The 15,723-nt window shown below is 66.8% G+C and overlaps 1 protein-coding gene across 1 annotated transcript; it reads left to right on the top strand.

Annotated features, from left to right (window-relative positions):
- Positions 1–3,281: 3,281 nt before the first annotated feature.
- Positions 3,282–15,462, top strand: NOS3 (nitric oxide synthase 3). Its single transcript, XM_050334702.1, has 26 exons — positions 3,282–3,436; positions 4,400–4,501; positions 4,874–5,022; positions 5,821–5,983; positions 6,061–6,152; positions 6,223–6,364; positions 6,612–6,751; positions 7,298–7,472; positions 7,915–8,016; positions 8,444–8,638; positions 9,055–9,128; positions 9,213–9,357; positions 9,497–9,601; positions 9,704–9,771; positions 9,872–9,988; positions 10,451–10,625; positions 10,767–10,896; positions 11,438–11,516; positions 11,842–12,029; positions 12,463–12,641; positions 12,903–13,113; positions 13,449–13,536; positions 13,760–13,881; positions 14,275–14,423; positions 14,999–15,193; positions 15,273–15,462. Exons 5-26 carry the CDS (start codon positions 6,097–6,099, stop codon positions 15,393–15,395), a joined length of 2,958 nt encoding a protein of 985 aa, XP_050190659.1. The 5' UTR covers positions 3,282–3,436; positions 4,400–4,501; positions 4,874–5,022; positions 5,821–5,983; positions 6,061–6,096; the 3' UTR covers positions 15,396–15,462.
- The last annotated feature ends 261 nt before the right edge of the window (positions 15,463–15,723 follow it).

Genomic DNA, 15,723 nt, shown 5'->3' with positions numbered 1-15,723 from the left:
GGGCCAGCGCGGCCGCAGCCAATGGCCGGGGGGGGCCCGGGGACCCCCCGCCCCGCCCGGCCCGGGGGCGCCAGCGGGGCCCTCGGCCACGCCCACCGATCGGTCACGGCCACGCCCACCGATCACCGCGCCCCCCCCTCGCCCCGGGGACACCCCGGACCCCCCTTCTACCGCGACACAAAGGGACACCAGGACCCCAGGACATGGGGACATGGCGACACGGGGGCACTGGGTCACCAGGACACCAGGACACCGGGACATGGGGACACCAAGACACAGGGACTCCGGGGTACAGGGACAGTGAGACACTGGAACACCAGGAGACAGGGACATGGGGTCAGTGGGGCAGCAGCAGAGCCTTCTGACACAGCCCCAGCCCCGTCCTGTCAGGAGTTTCCCAGGCCCAATCCTGCCATCCTGGCCCAGCCCAGTCCCATTCCGAGTACCAGTCCCAGTCCTTATCCCAGTCCCAATCCTGATCTAATCTTAATCTCAATTCAATCCTAATTCTAGTTCCAGTCCAACCTAGTCCTGGTCCTACTCCCAGTCCTGTCCAGTCCAAATCCCAGTCCCAGTCTCCACCTAGTCTCTATCCAGTCCAGTTCTGGTCCCAGTCCCAACCCTAGTCTAGTCCTGCCCGTTTAGTCCAAAATCCAGTTCCATTTCCAGTCCAGTCCAGTCCAAGTCCCAGTCTCAGCTCCGGTTCTGGTCCTACTCCTAGTCCACTCCCAGACCAGTCCAGTCCCTTCCTACTCAATTCTATTCCAGTCCAAGTCCAAATCCAGTCCAGTCCTGGTCCCAGACTCAATTAAAGATCAGTCCCAGTTCCATTGCTGTCACAGTCCAGCCTAATCCCAGTCATGGTGCTGGTCCTAGTGCTGTTCCCAGTCCCAGTCCAATCTCACTGCAGTCCAGTCCAGTCCTAGTCCCATTCCAGTCCTAATCTCAGTCCTGGTCCAAGTCCCTGTGCCAGTTCAGTCCAGTCTCAGGATCAATCATAATCCTGGTCGGGGTGCCGGTCCCAGTTCCAGTTCAGTTCCAGTCCCAATCCCAGTTCCAGTCCAGTCCAGTCCAGTCTCAGTCCTAATCCCACTCCTGTCCCAATCCCAGTTCCAGACCCAATCCCATTCCCATTGCAGTCCTAGTTCAAATCCCACTCCCAGTCCCATTTCAGTCTTACACAGTTAATTCCTGGTTCCAGTCTAGTCCTGGCACCGGTCCGGTCCCGGTCCCGTGTCATCCGAATTCAGTCCCAGTCCCAGTGCCCTCCCAGTCCCGCCCCCCCGGGCTCTGTCCCAGGTGCTGAAGCTGTCCCCGCCCCGGCTCGGCTTCGCCGCTGGGCCGCGACCGCGGGGACCGACCGGACTCGAATGGACCCACAGGACTCGAATGGACCGACCGAACCCGAATGGACCGACCGAACCAGCTGGGCCGACCGGACTGACTGGACCGACAGGACCGACCGGCCCCAACCGACTTTGAATGGACCAGAACAGACCCACTGGACCCAAACGGACCTGAATGGACCTGAATGGACCGACCGGACCCAAACGGACCCACCAGATCCGAATGGACCGAGCGGACTCACCAGACCCGAGAGGACTTGAGTGGACCGACCGGACCAATGGGAGCTCAGCCGAGCCGGGCGGGGGGGCTGTGGGGCGCAGGGGGGCTGTAGGGCAGGGGGACACTGTGCGCTGCAGGGACGACTGTGGAGTACAGGGGAGGGCTGGGAAGGGGGGTCTGTGGGGCAGGACAAGCTCTGACGCCCCCAGCTCCCCCCTATGCCATGGCCGAGTCCCCGCCCCTGCGGCAGGACAGCCAATCGGATGGGCGCTCTGCCGTGACAGACAGGCCTGCCCCGCCCCCCGGGGGTGGGCAGGGAACACACCGGGGCCGGGGGGGCAACCCGGGACCCTCCCCGGCGGGATGATGGAACCCCACTCCCCGTTCGGGGCCGGGGCCGCCCCCTGCGTGCCCCCCCCGGGGGTCCCTGGGACGTTCTTCCCGTGGTTGTGGCCCCCCCGCCGTGCGGCGGCACCCGCCCTGCGCCCCCGCTCTCCCCAGCCCCGCAGGAAGGACCCGCCTCTCCGGCACCGGGCGCGGTTTCCCGTCGCTGCGGGAGCTGCGGGCTGAGCCCCCCGCGAACCTCCGCCGGGACCCCCCCGCCGGGACCCGGGTGATCCCGCACCCCTCCGCACCCGAACAGCATTCCTGCCCCGGGGTCCCCGCACTCGCGACCCCCGAGACCCCCGCCCCACTGCGGAGTCACCGTGCGACTCCCCCAGCCGACAACTGGGGTGACGCCCCCCCACCCCGCGCTGCTTCTCAGAGTGCCCCCCCCGGGAGGGTCAGGGGGTGCACTCCCCCTTTGTAGGGTGTCCCCACTCCCAGGGATGCCTATCCGGGGGTCCCCGGGAGCGACCGGCACGTCAATGGCCGGAACTGGGTGGAAGCGGCGGGAAATGGGGGGGTCCCGCCGGACATCCGCCCCACGGATGGCCCGGGAGGGCCCCGGACCCCCCCGGAGCACCCAACTGCCCGGCACAGAGCACTGGGGGGGCACAGTTTCCTGTGGCTGGGATGGGGGTCCCTACCACCACCACGGCCCCGCAAGTGCTGTGTGTGTCCCCACGGGTGCCATGTCCCCTCCACTGCCATGTCGTCCTATGGGTGCGGTGTCCTCTCTCTGGGGGGCGTTACTGTGACCCCAAGGTGCCAGTCACCACCCTCCGCCCCCATGTGTGTCCCCAAGTGCCCTCTATTTCCCCAGTGCCATGTCCCCGTGAGCTCCATGTGTGTGCCCCATGTGTGCCCCAGTGCCGTGTCCCCCCCAGCGCTGTGTCCCTCCTGGGTGCAATGTGTGACCCCCAAGCTGCCGTTTACCCTCCACAAGTGCCACGTGTCCGCCCCCACGTGCCATATATCCCACCTAGTGCCATGTCACCCCCAGTGCTGTGTCCCCCCAGTGCCATGCGGGTCCCCCATGTCCCCCCCAGTGCCATGTCCCCCACTCTGGGTGCCATCGCTGCTTCCCCATGGCCATTTACCAGGGTGCCGGGGGTCAGATTGGGTCCAAAGCCCCCCGGCGGGGTCCCCAGCGTGTCCCACAGCGTGTGGTGATGGCAGGGGCAGTGGCGGTGGCTGTGGAGGTGACGAAGGTGGCAGTGGAGGTGACGGAGGTGGCAGTGACGGTGGCGGTGCCCATTGTGCGCGGGGCGGGGGCGTCGCGGCCCCGTCACCACTTCCCCGGGCCGGAGGAAGCGGGAAGCGGCCGCTCCCGGCTCAGAGGAGCCGCGATGGGGAACCTGCCGGGGGTCCTGCCCGGGGCCCCCCGCGCCTGCCCCGGCCTCGGCCTCTGCTCGCGCCCACGCGGACCTGCGCCCGAGGACCCTCCTGTCACCGCTGCCATCGCCGCTGTCACCGAGCCCCCCGGGTGGGTGTCCAGGTGGGACGGACGGGGTGGGATGGGATGAACGGACGGGGCCCCGGGGCCCCGGCACCCACCTTGCCGCTGCCCCAAACCTGGCCGGGGACCCACCTCCTGGCTCCCGGGGACATCCCCGCATGGCCGGAGCCCACCAGAGACGTGTCCCCGCCGTGGAGGTGTCCCCGAGGGGGTGGCACGCTTGGGTCACCAGGGAAGGACGCGATGCCCACCAGCAGCACAGCCCTGCTCCCACTGCCCGTGGTATCGTGCCAGTGTCCCCTGTCCCACGGCGCGGCCCCGGCAGCCCGTGGAACCCACTGGGGTGCACTGGGACGGGTTGGATTTGGAGATGGGAACGTATGGGGAGGGGGTGCATGGGGTCGGGTGGGGAAAGAGGCAGGGGGATCCCCAGGAGGTGTGGGGACCCCCAGCTCAGTGGGGACGGGGATGGGAATGGGATGGGAGGTGTGTCCCCCACGGTGGCCCAGAGCCCGCTCTGACTCATGGCCATTGTTCACACTCGCACGAGGGCCAGGAACGCCCCGCGCCTCCCCATCCTCTGACCCCCTCAACTCCTGACCCCTCCAGCTCAGCCCCGTCTCCTGTTCCCCCATCCCCTGATCCTGCTTCGGCTCAGTCCCCCCATACCCTGACACCCAAACTACGCCCCCCTCAGTTCAGCACCCCCATCTTCTGATCCACCCCAGCCCTTACCCCCCAACCCTTACCCCCTGCATCCCCACGGAGCTGAGCCCGTGGCTCAGGACACCCCTCAGCAGCAACGGGGGTCGCGGAAGTCCCCACCCCACCACCATTGCTTCCCTCCCCCGTGCCCCGGCGGTCACAGCCCCCTCGGACTGGTCCCCACACCCTGGGGAGTCCCGGTGTCGGAACCGCGAGAGCCCCCCTGTCCCCCGCTGGGCCCCCCTGTACCCGGGCAGGGCTCAGGGGTGTCCCATGTCCCCCCAGCCCGGCGCCCGCTCACCCGGCAGAACCCCCCGCTTCGCCCGCCTGAAGAACTGGGAGACGGGGAGCATCAGCTACGACACGCTCTGCGCCACCGCGGGGCAGGTGCGGGGCCGGGGGACGCGGGGGGCACGGGGAGGGGATGGGGACAGGGCTGGGGCTGGGGAGTGCCAAGATGCGAGAGCGCAGGGATGGGGGCACAGGGATGGAGGCTGGAGGGTGTGAGATGAGGTGCATGTTGGGTGGCAGATTGGAAGGGTAAAATGAGGGGACAGGGCTGGGGGGAGTGCAGGTTTGGGGGGTGCAGGGCTGGCGGGGGTTGTGACGGGATTCCAGGACAGATTTGTCCCGGGGGTGCGGTTTGGCGAGTGCCGGGATGACAGACACGGGCGAGGGGGGTGTGGATGGGGATGCTCGGACGGCGGTTCTGTCCCTGGGGTCCGGGAAGGCCCCCGAGTGACACGCTCTGTCCCCCAGGAGCTGCCCTGCTCGGGGCAGCGCTGTCTGGGGTCCCTGGTGCTGCCGCGGCCGCTGCCCACTCCGACCCCAGAGGGGACGCGACCCCCAGAGGAATTGCTGGAGCTGGCCCGGGACTTCATCACCCAGTACTACGTGTCCCTGCGGCGGTGAGCGAGGGGGGACTCCCACAGCCGGCACGGAGCACCCCCACAGCAGGCACGGGGCACCCCGCAGCCCCAGAGCACACTACTGCCTGGATCTGTCCTTCCCCAGGGCATCTCACAGCCCCAGGACACCCCATAGCCCCATCCCTGCCCCAAAGCACCCCCAAATCCCTACCCCTACCTCAAAGTACTCCCAAAGCCCTATCCCTTTACTGAGACATCCCAAAAGCACCCTGTCCCACAATATCCTCATCCCATTCCTGCCCAGAGTATTCCACATCCCCTCCTGCACCCCACAGTACCCCCATAGCTCCAGACATGCCCTGGAGTGCCCCATATCCCCACCCCTGCCCCAAAGCACCCCCATATCCCCATTCCTGCCCAAAAGCATTCCAATACCCCCATCCCTGCTCCAAAGCACTCCACACCCCTGTTCCTGCAGGGCTTCCCCAACCCCCTGGGATACCAGTGTTCAGGGCTGCTGAGATTGGGAGTCCCTCTCTCTGGGGGTGCTGAGAGGGTGTCCCTGTCTCTAGGCATGCCGAGGGCCTCCCCCACACGGGGGGTGCATATGCAGCCGCTGTGGGATGTGGCAGTCTCTGGGGTGCTGAGGGGGTCCCTGTCTCTGGGGGTGCTGGGGAGGGGTCCCTGTGTCTCTGGGGGTGCTGGGGGGCGGTTCCTGTGTCTCTGGGGGTGCTGGGGGGGGTCCCTGTCTCTGGGGGTGCTGGGGAGGGGTCCCTGTGTCTCTGGGGGTACTGGGGGGGTCCGTGTCTCTGGGGGTGCTGAGGGTCCCCCCCGCAGGGAGAACTCCCCGGCGCACACCCAGCGGCTGCGGGAGGTGGCCACGGAGATCGAGGCCTCGGGCTCGTACCGGCTGCGGGAGCCTGAGCTGGCGTTCGGTGCCAAGCAGGCCTGGCGCAACGCAGCGCGCTGCGTCGGACGCATCCAGTGGAACAAGCTCCAGGTGCGACCCCACCCCCGGGACCACACCCACCACAACCCGTGGGGACACCCACCACACACCACCCCGTTACCCTGCAGGTGTTTGACGCTCGGGACTGCGCAGGGGTGGGGGAGATGTTCAGCCTCCTCTGCTCCCACATCCAGTTCGCCACCAACCGCGGCAACATCCGGTGAGTGCCCGCCCGGCCCACCGGCCCCCGAGGCCAGAGGGGGTCTGTGACAGCCCCCCGATCCCCACAGGTCTGCCATCACCATCTTCCCACCGCGGGCTCCGGGACGGGGTGATTTCCGCATCTGGAACCCACAGCTGATCCGCTACGCAGGGTACCGGCAGCCTGACGGCTCCGTGAGGGGCGACCCAGCCAACGTGGACATCACCGAGGTGAGGGACCCCCTCTATCCCCTCTCCATCCCTCCCTTCATCTCCTCCTCCTTCCCCTCTCTGTCCCCCCCTCCAAACCCTCTCCATCCCTTCATCCTCAATCCATCCCCCCTCTACCCCCATCTCCTCATGCCCCCTCTATCCTCCCTCATCTTCCCCTCCACCTCCCCCTCCATCTGCCCCCCCAGTTCCTGTGTCTCCAGACTCCCCTGCCTGGTGACCCCCCCTGACGCTGTCCCCCCCTCAGCTCTGCATCCAGCATGGCTGGACCCCCGGAGGGGGCCGCTTCGACGTGCTGCCGCTGCTGCTGCAGGGCCCTGACGAGTCCCCCGAGCTCTTCCCGCTCCCCCCAGAGCTGGTCCTCGAGGTGCCACTCCAGCACCCCACGTGAGTGGGGCTGTGACCCCCCGGGACCCCCCTGGCCAGGGGACCCCCTGGGACACCTGTCTGGGTTGGGATCCCACAGGGTCATTCCTGGAGAGGGAATAGATGGGATGAGAGGGGATGGAGGGGGGATGGAGGTTGAGGACCCCCACTTGGGGACATGGGGCTGTTGTGGGGCTGATCCCATCCCTGACTGGGATACTGGTCTGCTGACCCCCTCCCTGGCTGGGATACTGGGATACCGCACCCTTCCTGGGCTGGGATGCTGGGATTCTGGCCCCATCTGTGACTGGTATGCTGGTCTGCTGGTCTCCTCCTTGCACGATATACTGGGACTCTGGGTTGCTGACCTCCTCCCAGGCTGGCAGTGGGATCCTGGGATGCTGATCCTCTCTCTGACTGGGATACTGGTCTGCTGACACACTCCCTGGCTGGTTACTGGGATACTGGGGTGCGAGTGGGATGGAGATTGGGGACCCATGCTGGGGCCAGCATGGGGTAGACATGGGTCTGAGAGGGTCCAGCTACAGTCCCCCTGTGCCCCCCCAGGCTGGAGTGGTTCTCAGAGCTGGGGCTGCGCTGGCACGCACTGCCAGCCGTGGCCAACCTGCTGCTGGAGATTGGGGGGCTTGAGTTCCCCGCAGCCCCGTTCAACGGCTGGTACATGGGCACCGAGATCGGCTCCCGCAACCTCTGCGACCGCCACCGCTACGACGTGCTGCCCGTGAGACCCCCGCACCTCCGGGACCCCCGGGACCCCACCAGAACCTCCCCAGCACCCCCTGGGATAGCATTGGGACCCCCAGTGCGATCCCGAGACACAGGACCTGACTGGGAACCCCTGGCATAGCCTGGGACTCACTGGAACTGCCCCTGGCACTCCCCAGCACCCAACTGGGACCCTTCTCGGGACCCCCTGGGACTCCCCAAGGACTCCACTGGGAACCTATTGGGAACCTTTGGGACCCCACACTGGGATCCCCCAGGACCCCCCAGGATCTCCTCTGGGACCTCCACCAGAACCCCATTTGGACCCTCGGCCCAAGCTCCCATGGGGGTCCCTATGGGACCCCACAATGACTCCACCAGGACCTCCTGGCTGACCCCCCCAGGCTGAGCCTTCCATCTGATGCCCCTGCTGATTCCTCCCTCGATTACCCCCACAGGAGGTGGCCCAGCGCATGGGGCTGGACACAGGGACCAGCTCGTCCCTCTGGAAGGACCGGGCAGCTGTGGAGGTGAACGTGGCCGTGCTGCACAGCTTCCAGGTGGGACCCCTGCCAGGACCGCCCCAGTGCTGGGAGCCCCCAGTGCCAGGGCAGTTCCCAGAGCCAGAACCGCCTTGTCAGGACCCTGCCCTTGGGACTCCCCCACTGCCACACCAGGGGGACCCCCACACTTCCGTGACACCCCCCACCGTGTTGTGGGGAACCCCCCATCACCATGATGCTGAGACCCCCACAACTCTGGGACCCCCACACTGTCATGCCAGGGGGACTTCCATGGTGCTGGGACCTCCATCACCATGTCACAGGGACCCCAACACCCCCAGAGCCCCCCCGCCACACTGCCATGGGGGACACCATTCCCTCCCAGAGCCCCCAGCCCCTGTCCCTGCAGGTGGCCCAGGTGCCCATTACCTCTCCCCATCTCTGCAGGTGGCCCAGGTGACCATTGCTCCTCCTGTCCCCACAGGTGGCCCAGGTGACCATTGTGGACCACCACGCGGCCACCGAGTCATTCGTGAAGCACCTGGCAGCGGAGGGGCAGGCGCGGGGGGGGTGTCCTGCGGACTGGGCCTGGATCGTGCCCCCCCTCTCAGGCAGCCTCACCCCTGTCTTCCACCAGGAGATGGTCAACTACCAGCTGCGACCCACCTTCCGCTACCAGGTGGGACCCCCTCCCCACAGCCCCCTGCCCCACCTTCCGCTACCAGGTGGGACCCCCTCCCCACAGCCCCCTGCCCCACCTTCTGCTGCCAGGTGGGAGACCCTCCCAGAGCCCCCAGGACATGCTACAGAACCTCCTGAGCACCCTGTGGGACCCCCACAGCACCAGCTGAGGGTCTCACTCAGGCCCCTCAGGACTCCTCCAGCCCTCCCATGACCCCCCAAGCTCCCTCTTGCCTCCCCAGTCCCCCACACAACCCCATGACCCCCAGTTTCCCCTATGACTCCCAGCCCACTTTCCACTACCAGCTGGGTCCAGCCCCACAGCCCTCCAACCCCTCTGCCCCACAACCTCCACCCCTCTGCCCCACAACCCCCACCCCTCTGCCCCACAACCTCCACCCCTCTGCCCCACAGCCGGACGCCTGGAAGGTTTACGTGTCCAAAGGCACCACCGTCACACGGAGAAAGACCTTCAAGGAAGTGGCCAAGTAAGTGAATCCTGTGATCCCAGGGATCCCATGGGAATTCTGGGATCCCGTGTTGATCTCAGGGTGATCCTGGGTATTCCACAGTGCCGTCAAGATCTCGGCCAAGCTGATGGGACAAGTGATGGCGCGGAGGGTGAAGGCCACCATCCTCTATGCCACCGAGACTGGGAAATCCCGGACTTACGCTTGGAATCTGTGCCAGCTCTTCCGACGAGCGTTTGATCCCAAGGTTTGCAAGGAAAAGGCGGGGAATTGGGGAGTCTCCTCTCACCCAAACCCCCTCCCTGTGGCCAAAGGCAGGGGTGAGTGGAGACACCAGGTGAGGGGATCCCACCGTGGAGGGATCCCAATCCTGGAATTCCATGAAGGTGCTGTGCATGGATGAGTATGATGTGGTGGCCCTGGAGCACGAGACCCTGGTCCTGGTGGTCACCAGCACGTTTGGGAACGGGGACCCTCCAGAATGTGCCGAGGTTGGGATGAGATTGGGATAGGAATGGGATGGGGATGGAATTCGGATGGGAAACACGTTGGGATGGGGTCTGGATTTGGGAGTGACGTTCCGTCCCCGCCAGAGCTTCTCCAAGGCACTAATGGAGATGACATCGCCATACACCGGCACCTCCCAGGCAGAGCCGCCCATGTGAGCACCCGGGGGGCTTGGGGGTCCCTGCTGGGACCAGGGGCTGGGGTAGGACCGCCCCGACCCCTTCTCACCCCCCTGACTCCCCTGACCCCTCCAGGAGCTACAAGCTGCGGTTCAACAGTGTTTCCCAGTCCGACCAGCTCGTGGCCTCCTGGAAGAAGAAGCGGAGGCAGCTGAGCAACACAGACAGTGCTGGAACCCTGGGAGCCCTGCGGTACCGAGGGCACAGGGCTGGCATGCTGGGAGCCCTGCAGTACTGGGGCCATGGGGATGGGCACTGGGATGGGCATGGGATCAGCACAGCCACAGATATGAGGACGGGCACTGGGATGGGGATAGGCATCTCACCCCCCCCGTGTGAAACCGCATTCCCTGAGCATCCCACCCCTCCTTGGGTGCCCCTACCCCCACCATCCCTGCGTGCTGAGCATTACCTGCTCCCACACCCTCACATGTCCACTCTATCCCTGAATACCCCTTGTTCCTGGGTACCCCCCATCCCTGGGCACCTCACATCCCTGGGTGCCCCCTGTCCACATCCCTTGATGTCCCCTGTCCCCATCCCTTGGCACCCCACCATCCCTGGGTCCTCCCAACATCCCTGGGCACCCCACACCCCCACCCTAGGGTGCCCAAACCCTCGCTCTGAGGAGCCTGACCCCCCTCCCTCCCCCAGGTTCGCGGTGTTCGGGCTGGGGTCCCGGGCATACCCGCACTTCTGCGCCTTCGCACGGGCGGTGGACACGCGGCTGGAGGAGCTGGGGGGGGAGCGGGTGCTGCCCCTGGGCGAGGGCGACGAGCTGTGTGCCCAGGAGGAGTCATTCCGCACGTGGGCACGTCAGGTGTTCCAGGTACGGGGCTCAGGAGCTGGGGGGGCCGGGAGGAGTCATTCCACACCTGGGAACACCTGGTGTTCCAGGTATGGGGGTTTGGGGGAGGTACCCACCAGCCCCCCTCCCTTGATGCCCACCGTGTCCCCCCCGTGCCCCCAGGCTGCCTGTGAGACCTTCTGCGTGGGGGATGGGATGGGGGCGGGCGAGGAGCTGTTCGCCCCCCCCCAGGGCTGGAAGCGGCAGAGGCACCGGCTGGTGCCGCAGCCCCAGGCCACCGAGATCCTGGCTGGTATTGACCCCCCAGCACCCCCTGGCACCCTCAGGACCCTCTAACCCTCTGCATCACCCTCCACCTGCCATCTGCATCCGCCTCATGGCCCCCCCGGGACACCCCACAGCAACAGCACCCTCCAAGCACCCTGTGGGACCCCCTCACATCCCACAGCTCTGGGGGGTCACCCCACAGCCACCCTCCAGGGACTCCTTCAGCCCCTTCGTGACCTCCTCAGGATCCCTTGGCACCCCCTCAGCCCTTCTGTCACCCCACAACTCCTCAGCCCCCCGTGTCCCCCCATGACCCTGCAGTTCCCCCAAGTCCCTCCAAACCCCTGTTCTTCCCCAGCTCTCTGTGACTATCCAGTCCTCCTATGACCCCTCAGCCCCCACGTCCCCCAGCCCCATATGTGTCTCCCTGTGTTTCCTTGTATCACCATGTGCCCCCATGACCAACCAGTTCCCCCATGAACACCAGCCCGCTGTGTGCCCCCAGCTCTCTGTGTCCCTCCCACGCATCCCCAGCCCTCCCGTGATCCCCCCACTGTGCCCCCCAGGACTGTCCCACCTGCACAAGCGCCGAGTGTTCCCCTGCTCGGTGCTGTCTGTGGAGAACCTGCAGAGTGAAGAGTCCAGGTGAGACCCCCCAAGACAGGGACCCCCATCTCGGCCCCCCCATTCCTGGGACCCCCTACCCTGGGACTCCCCCAGTCCCAGATGCTCATTCCAGGACCCTCGTTACTGGGAACCTCCATCCCTGGACCCCCATCCTCCTCCCCCCCGCCAAAACCCTGGGCCCCCATTCTCAGGGTCTCCATCCCTGGGACTCCCCAATCCCGGAGCCCCCCCAACCCTGGGACCCCCCATGTCCAGAACCCCCCGCACTCCAGAGGCCCCCATCTCTGGGACTTTCACCCCATGTGTTCCACCCCTGCCACGCTGACCCCTCCGTGCCCCCCAGCCGGCAGACGCTGCTGGTGCGGGTGGGCTGCGAGGGGCAGGAGGGGCTGCGGCACCTGCCCGGGGACCACCTGGGCGTGTTCCCCGCCAACCGCGAGGAGCTGGTGCGGGGAGTCCTGGAGCGCGTGGAGGACCCGCCGCCCCCCGAGCAGCCCTTGGGGCTGGAGAGCCGCGACGGGGACCCCGCAGGTACGGGAATGAGGACACAGAGGGGATGGGGGGAACCCCGCCGGTACGAGGGGGCACACAGGGGGACAGGAGGATCCCCGCTGGTCCGGAGAGGGTGACACAGGAGGGGTGGGAGGGACCCCGGTGGTATGGAACGGGACGGGGCGGGGGGGGACCCCCATTAGGGACCGAGATGGGGGGACAAGGGGGACACACCAGTACGGGCAGGGGCTGAAGCTTGGGAAGGAGCTGGGAAAGGGGAAAAGGTCGGGGAAGGAGACGAGGAAGAGGAAGGGTATGGGGAAGGGGTTGGGAAAGAGGAAAGGAGAAAGAGTTGGGGAAGGGGCTGGGGAAGGGAATGGGAATGGGGCTGAGGAAGGGGGAAAAGAAGGGGCTAGGGAAGTGGGGAAGGGACAGGACAGTACTGAGCACCCCAATGCCCCGCCCCCCACAGGCGGGTCCCCTCCCGGACCACGCTGGGTGCTGCAGCCGCGGCTGCCGCCCTGCACCCTGGCCCAGGCTCTCACCTTCTACCTGGACGTGGCGACCCCCCCGACCCCGCAGTTCCTGCAGCTCCTGAGCTCGCTGGCGCGGGACCCCGCGGAGCGGGAACGGCTCCAGAGCCTGGCGCAGGTGAGGGGCGTCACCCCCGGGGACAGAGGCTGGAGGGGCAGGAGGCTGGAATGCTGGCCCTGTCCATGGCCGGATACTGGGATCCCCAGCTGGGATACTGGGGTGCCACCCTGCCAGGGTGACTGCTGGTCCCTTTGCCTGGCTGCTGGGTGAGTGTCCTAGACAGATGCCAGGTGCTGGGTGCCCGCTGTCCCAACCGTCTGCCAGGTGTGGGGTCCCAGCGGTGTGCCGCGTCCCCATGTCCCGACCGTGTGCCCGCAGGACGCGCGGCTGTACGAGGAGTGGAAATGGTTCCGGTGCCCGACGTTGCCGGAGGTGCTGGCCGAGTTCCCGTCCGTCGCTCTGCCGGCCGCGCTGCTGCTCTCCCAGCTCCCGCTGCTCCAGCCCCGCTACTACTCCATCAGCTCCGCGCCCGGCGCCCACCCGGGCGAGATCCACCTCACCGTGGCCGTCGTCACCTACCACAGCGAGAGTGAGCGGGGACAGGGACGGGCACGGGGCGGGGGGGCTTCCAGGGCATCTCCAGGGTCCTCAGGGCACCTCCAGGGCATCTTCAGAGTACCCCAAGGTCTCCAGAGCATCTCCACAGTCCCCAGGACATCCCCAGGGTACCTCCAGGGCCTCAGGGCCTGGAGGTTGTACCATCTTCAGGGCCCCTCCCGGGTACCCAAAGCATCTCCAGTGTCCGTAGAGCATCCCCTGCCTGGGGAGGGGAGTGTCCCCAGCCCCTGCGGGGGAGCTCTCTGGGGGGCTGCCTTTTAGGGTGCCGCCTGCCGCAGCCCCCACAGACCCTCCCGGTCCCCACAGACGGGCAGGGCCCTCTCCACTACGGCGTCTGCTCCACGTGGCTGGCGCGGCTGCAGCCGGGGGACACGGTGCCCGCCTTCATCCGGGGGTAAGGGACTGTCCCCCTTGTCCGCCTGCCTGCCCCCCATCCTGCTCCCTGCCTGCTCTCCCTGTCCGCTCCCTGTCGCCTTCTGCTCCCCCGCCTGTCCCTTCACTGTCCCCTCCCACATGTCACTGCCGGCCCCCGCTCCGCCCCCCCGACTACATCTCCCGGCATCCCCGAGCAGGGGCTGGGCCCGGGTCCCCCCACGGTGACACCCTCACCCCTGCAGGGCCCCCTCGTTCCGGCTGCCGCCCGCTCCCGACACCCCCTGTATCCTCGTGGGCCCCGGCACCGGCGTCGCGCCCTTCCGGAGCTTCTGGCAGCACCGGCTGCACCTCCTGCACACCGAGGGTGGGGACAGCGATGGGGCTGGGTGACGGGGGGGACAGGGGGAACGGGAGGACACAGGGACATGGTGGGGGGAGAGGTGGATGGGGGACTTAGGGAGGGGGTACATGGAGATAGGGACAGTGAGGGCATAGGGGACAGGGGAGATGGAGATGGGGGACACGGGGATGGGGGGACACGGGAACACAAGGTCATGGTGGCACTGGGATGCGGGACAAAGGGGCATAGGGACACTGAGAATGGTGTTGGGGATGTGGGGACATGGGGAAGGGGATGAAGGCCTGGGATATGGGGATGGGGGGATGTGGGGATGCAGGGACATGGGGGGAGCAGGGCTGCAGGGTATGGGGACACGAGGACACAGTGTGCAGGGACCCAGAGACACTGTCCCCGCAGGTGTCTCCCTGGGCCCCATGGTGCTGGTGTTTGGGTGCCGCTCGTCCGCCCTGGACCACATCTACCGCGAGGAGATGGAGCAGGCGCGGGAGCAGGGGGCCCTCAGCCAGGTGCTCACAGCCTTCTCCCGTCAGCCGGGCACCCCCAAGGTGCGACGGGGACAGGAATGGCATGGGGACAGGATGGGGACAGACTGGACTAAGGATGGAGCTGGGGAGGGGGTGCAATGGGGACAGAAATGGAAGGGATCCATGGTCAGGCACTCACAGCTTTCTCCTGCCAGTCTAGAACCCCCAAAGTGTGACAGGACAGGGATGGGATGGGGACAGGGATGGGATAAGGACAGGATGGAGGGGCCCCTCAGCCAAGGTGCTCATGGCCTTCTGCCACCAGCCTGGGACCTCCAAGGTGGGATGGGGACAAGGACAGGATGGGGACAGGGATGGAGCTGGGGAGGGGGCTGTGATGGGGCCAAGGACAGGGATGAGATGGGGACAGAAATGGAGGGAACAGGGATCAGTGGGTGACACAAAGCCGGGGATGGAAGAGAGAAGCCAAGGACCCATACGGGGACAGGGACAGGATGGGGACACAAAGGGATGAAGGGAGGGGTGCTGGGGACACAGATAAGGACAGAGACAGCACACAAAATGTCAGGATGGCGATGGGGACCTGGGATCAGGTTGGGTGGTGCCAGGTGCCATCGCCCCTGCGGTGTCCCCAGACGTACGTGCAGGATGTGCTGCGGGCACAGCTGGCAGCTGAGGTGCACCAGGTGCTGTGCCAGCGCGGGGGTCACATGTACGTGTGCGGGGACGTCACCATGGCCACCGAGGTGCTGCAGACCGTGCAGCACATCCTCGCCCAGGAAGGAGACATGACGCTGGGGCAGGCGGGGGACGTCATCAGTGAGCTGAGGGTAAGGGCTGGGACATGGCGGGGGACACCATGGGGACACCGCAGGGGACCCTGGCCCCACCCTGACCCCCATCCCACAGGACAAGAACCACTACCACGAGGACATCTTCGGGCTGACGTTCCGCACGCAGGAGGTGGCCCTGCGCATCCGCAGCCAGTCCTTCTCCCTGCAGGAGCGGCGCCCGCCGGGCCCAGCGCCCTGAGCGTGGGGACACGGGGGGCCCTGTGGCTGTGCCCCCTGTCCTGCCACTCCCCAGTAAAGGTTTTAGTTTTGATACCTCCGGCCTGGCTCTTCAGCTCCTGCAGTGCCACTGGGGAGGGGATGGGTTCTGTGGCACCTCTGAGGTCACCTGGCCACACACGGGACATGAGGGGTGGGAACCAGGGGGTTGAGGGGACACATCCACACTCTGGCCACGAGGAGTGGGGGGACATGGCCAAGGTCCCACAGCTCCAAGGGGTGAGCAATGGTGGGAGGGGGGACGTGGCCACGGCCCTGTGGCTCACACCTGTGCAGCTGCAGGTGAGTGG

This window comes from Myiozetetes cayanensis, unplaced genomic scaffold (assembly GCF_022539395.1).
Source record: "Myiozetetes cayanensis isolate MyiCay16 unplaced genomic scaffold, myiCay2020 scf57, whole genome shotgun sequence".
Lineage (NCBI taxonomy): Eukaryota > Metazoa > Chordata > Aves > Passeriformes > Tyrannidae > Myiozetetes > Myiozetetes cayanensis.
This window is presented reverse-complemented; position numbering and strand designations above follow the sequence as displayed.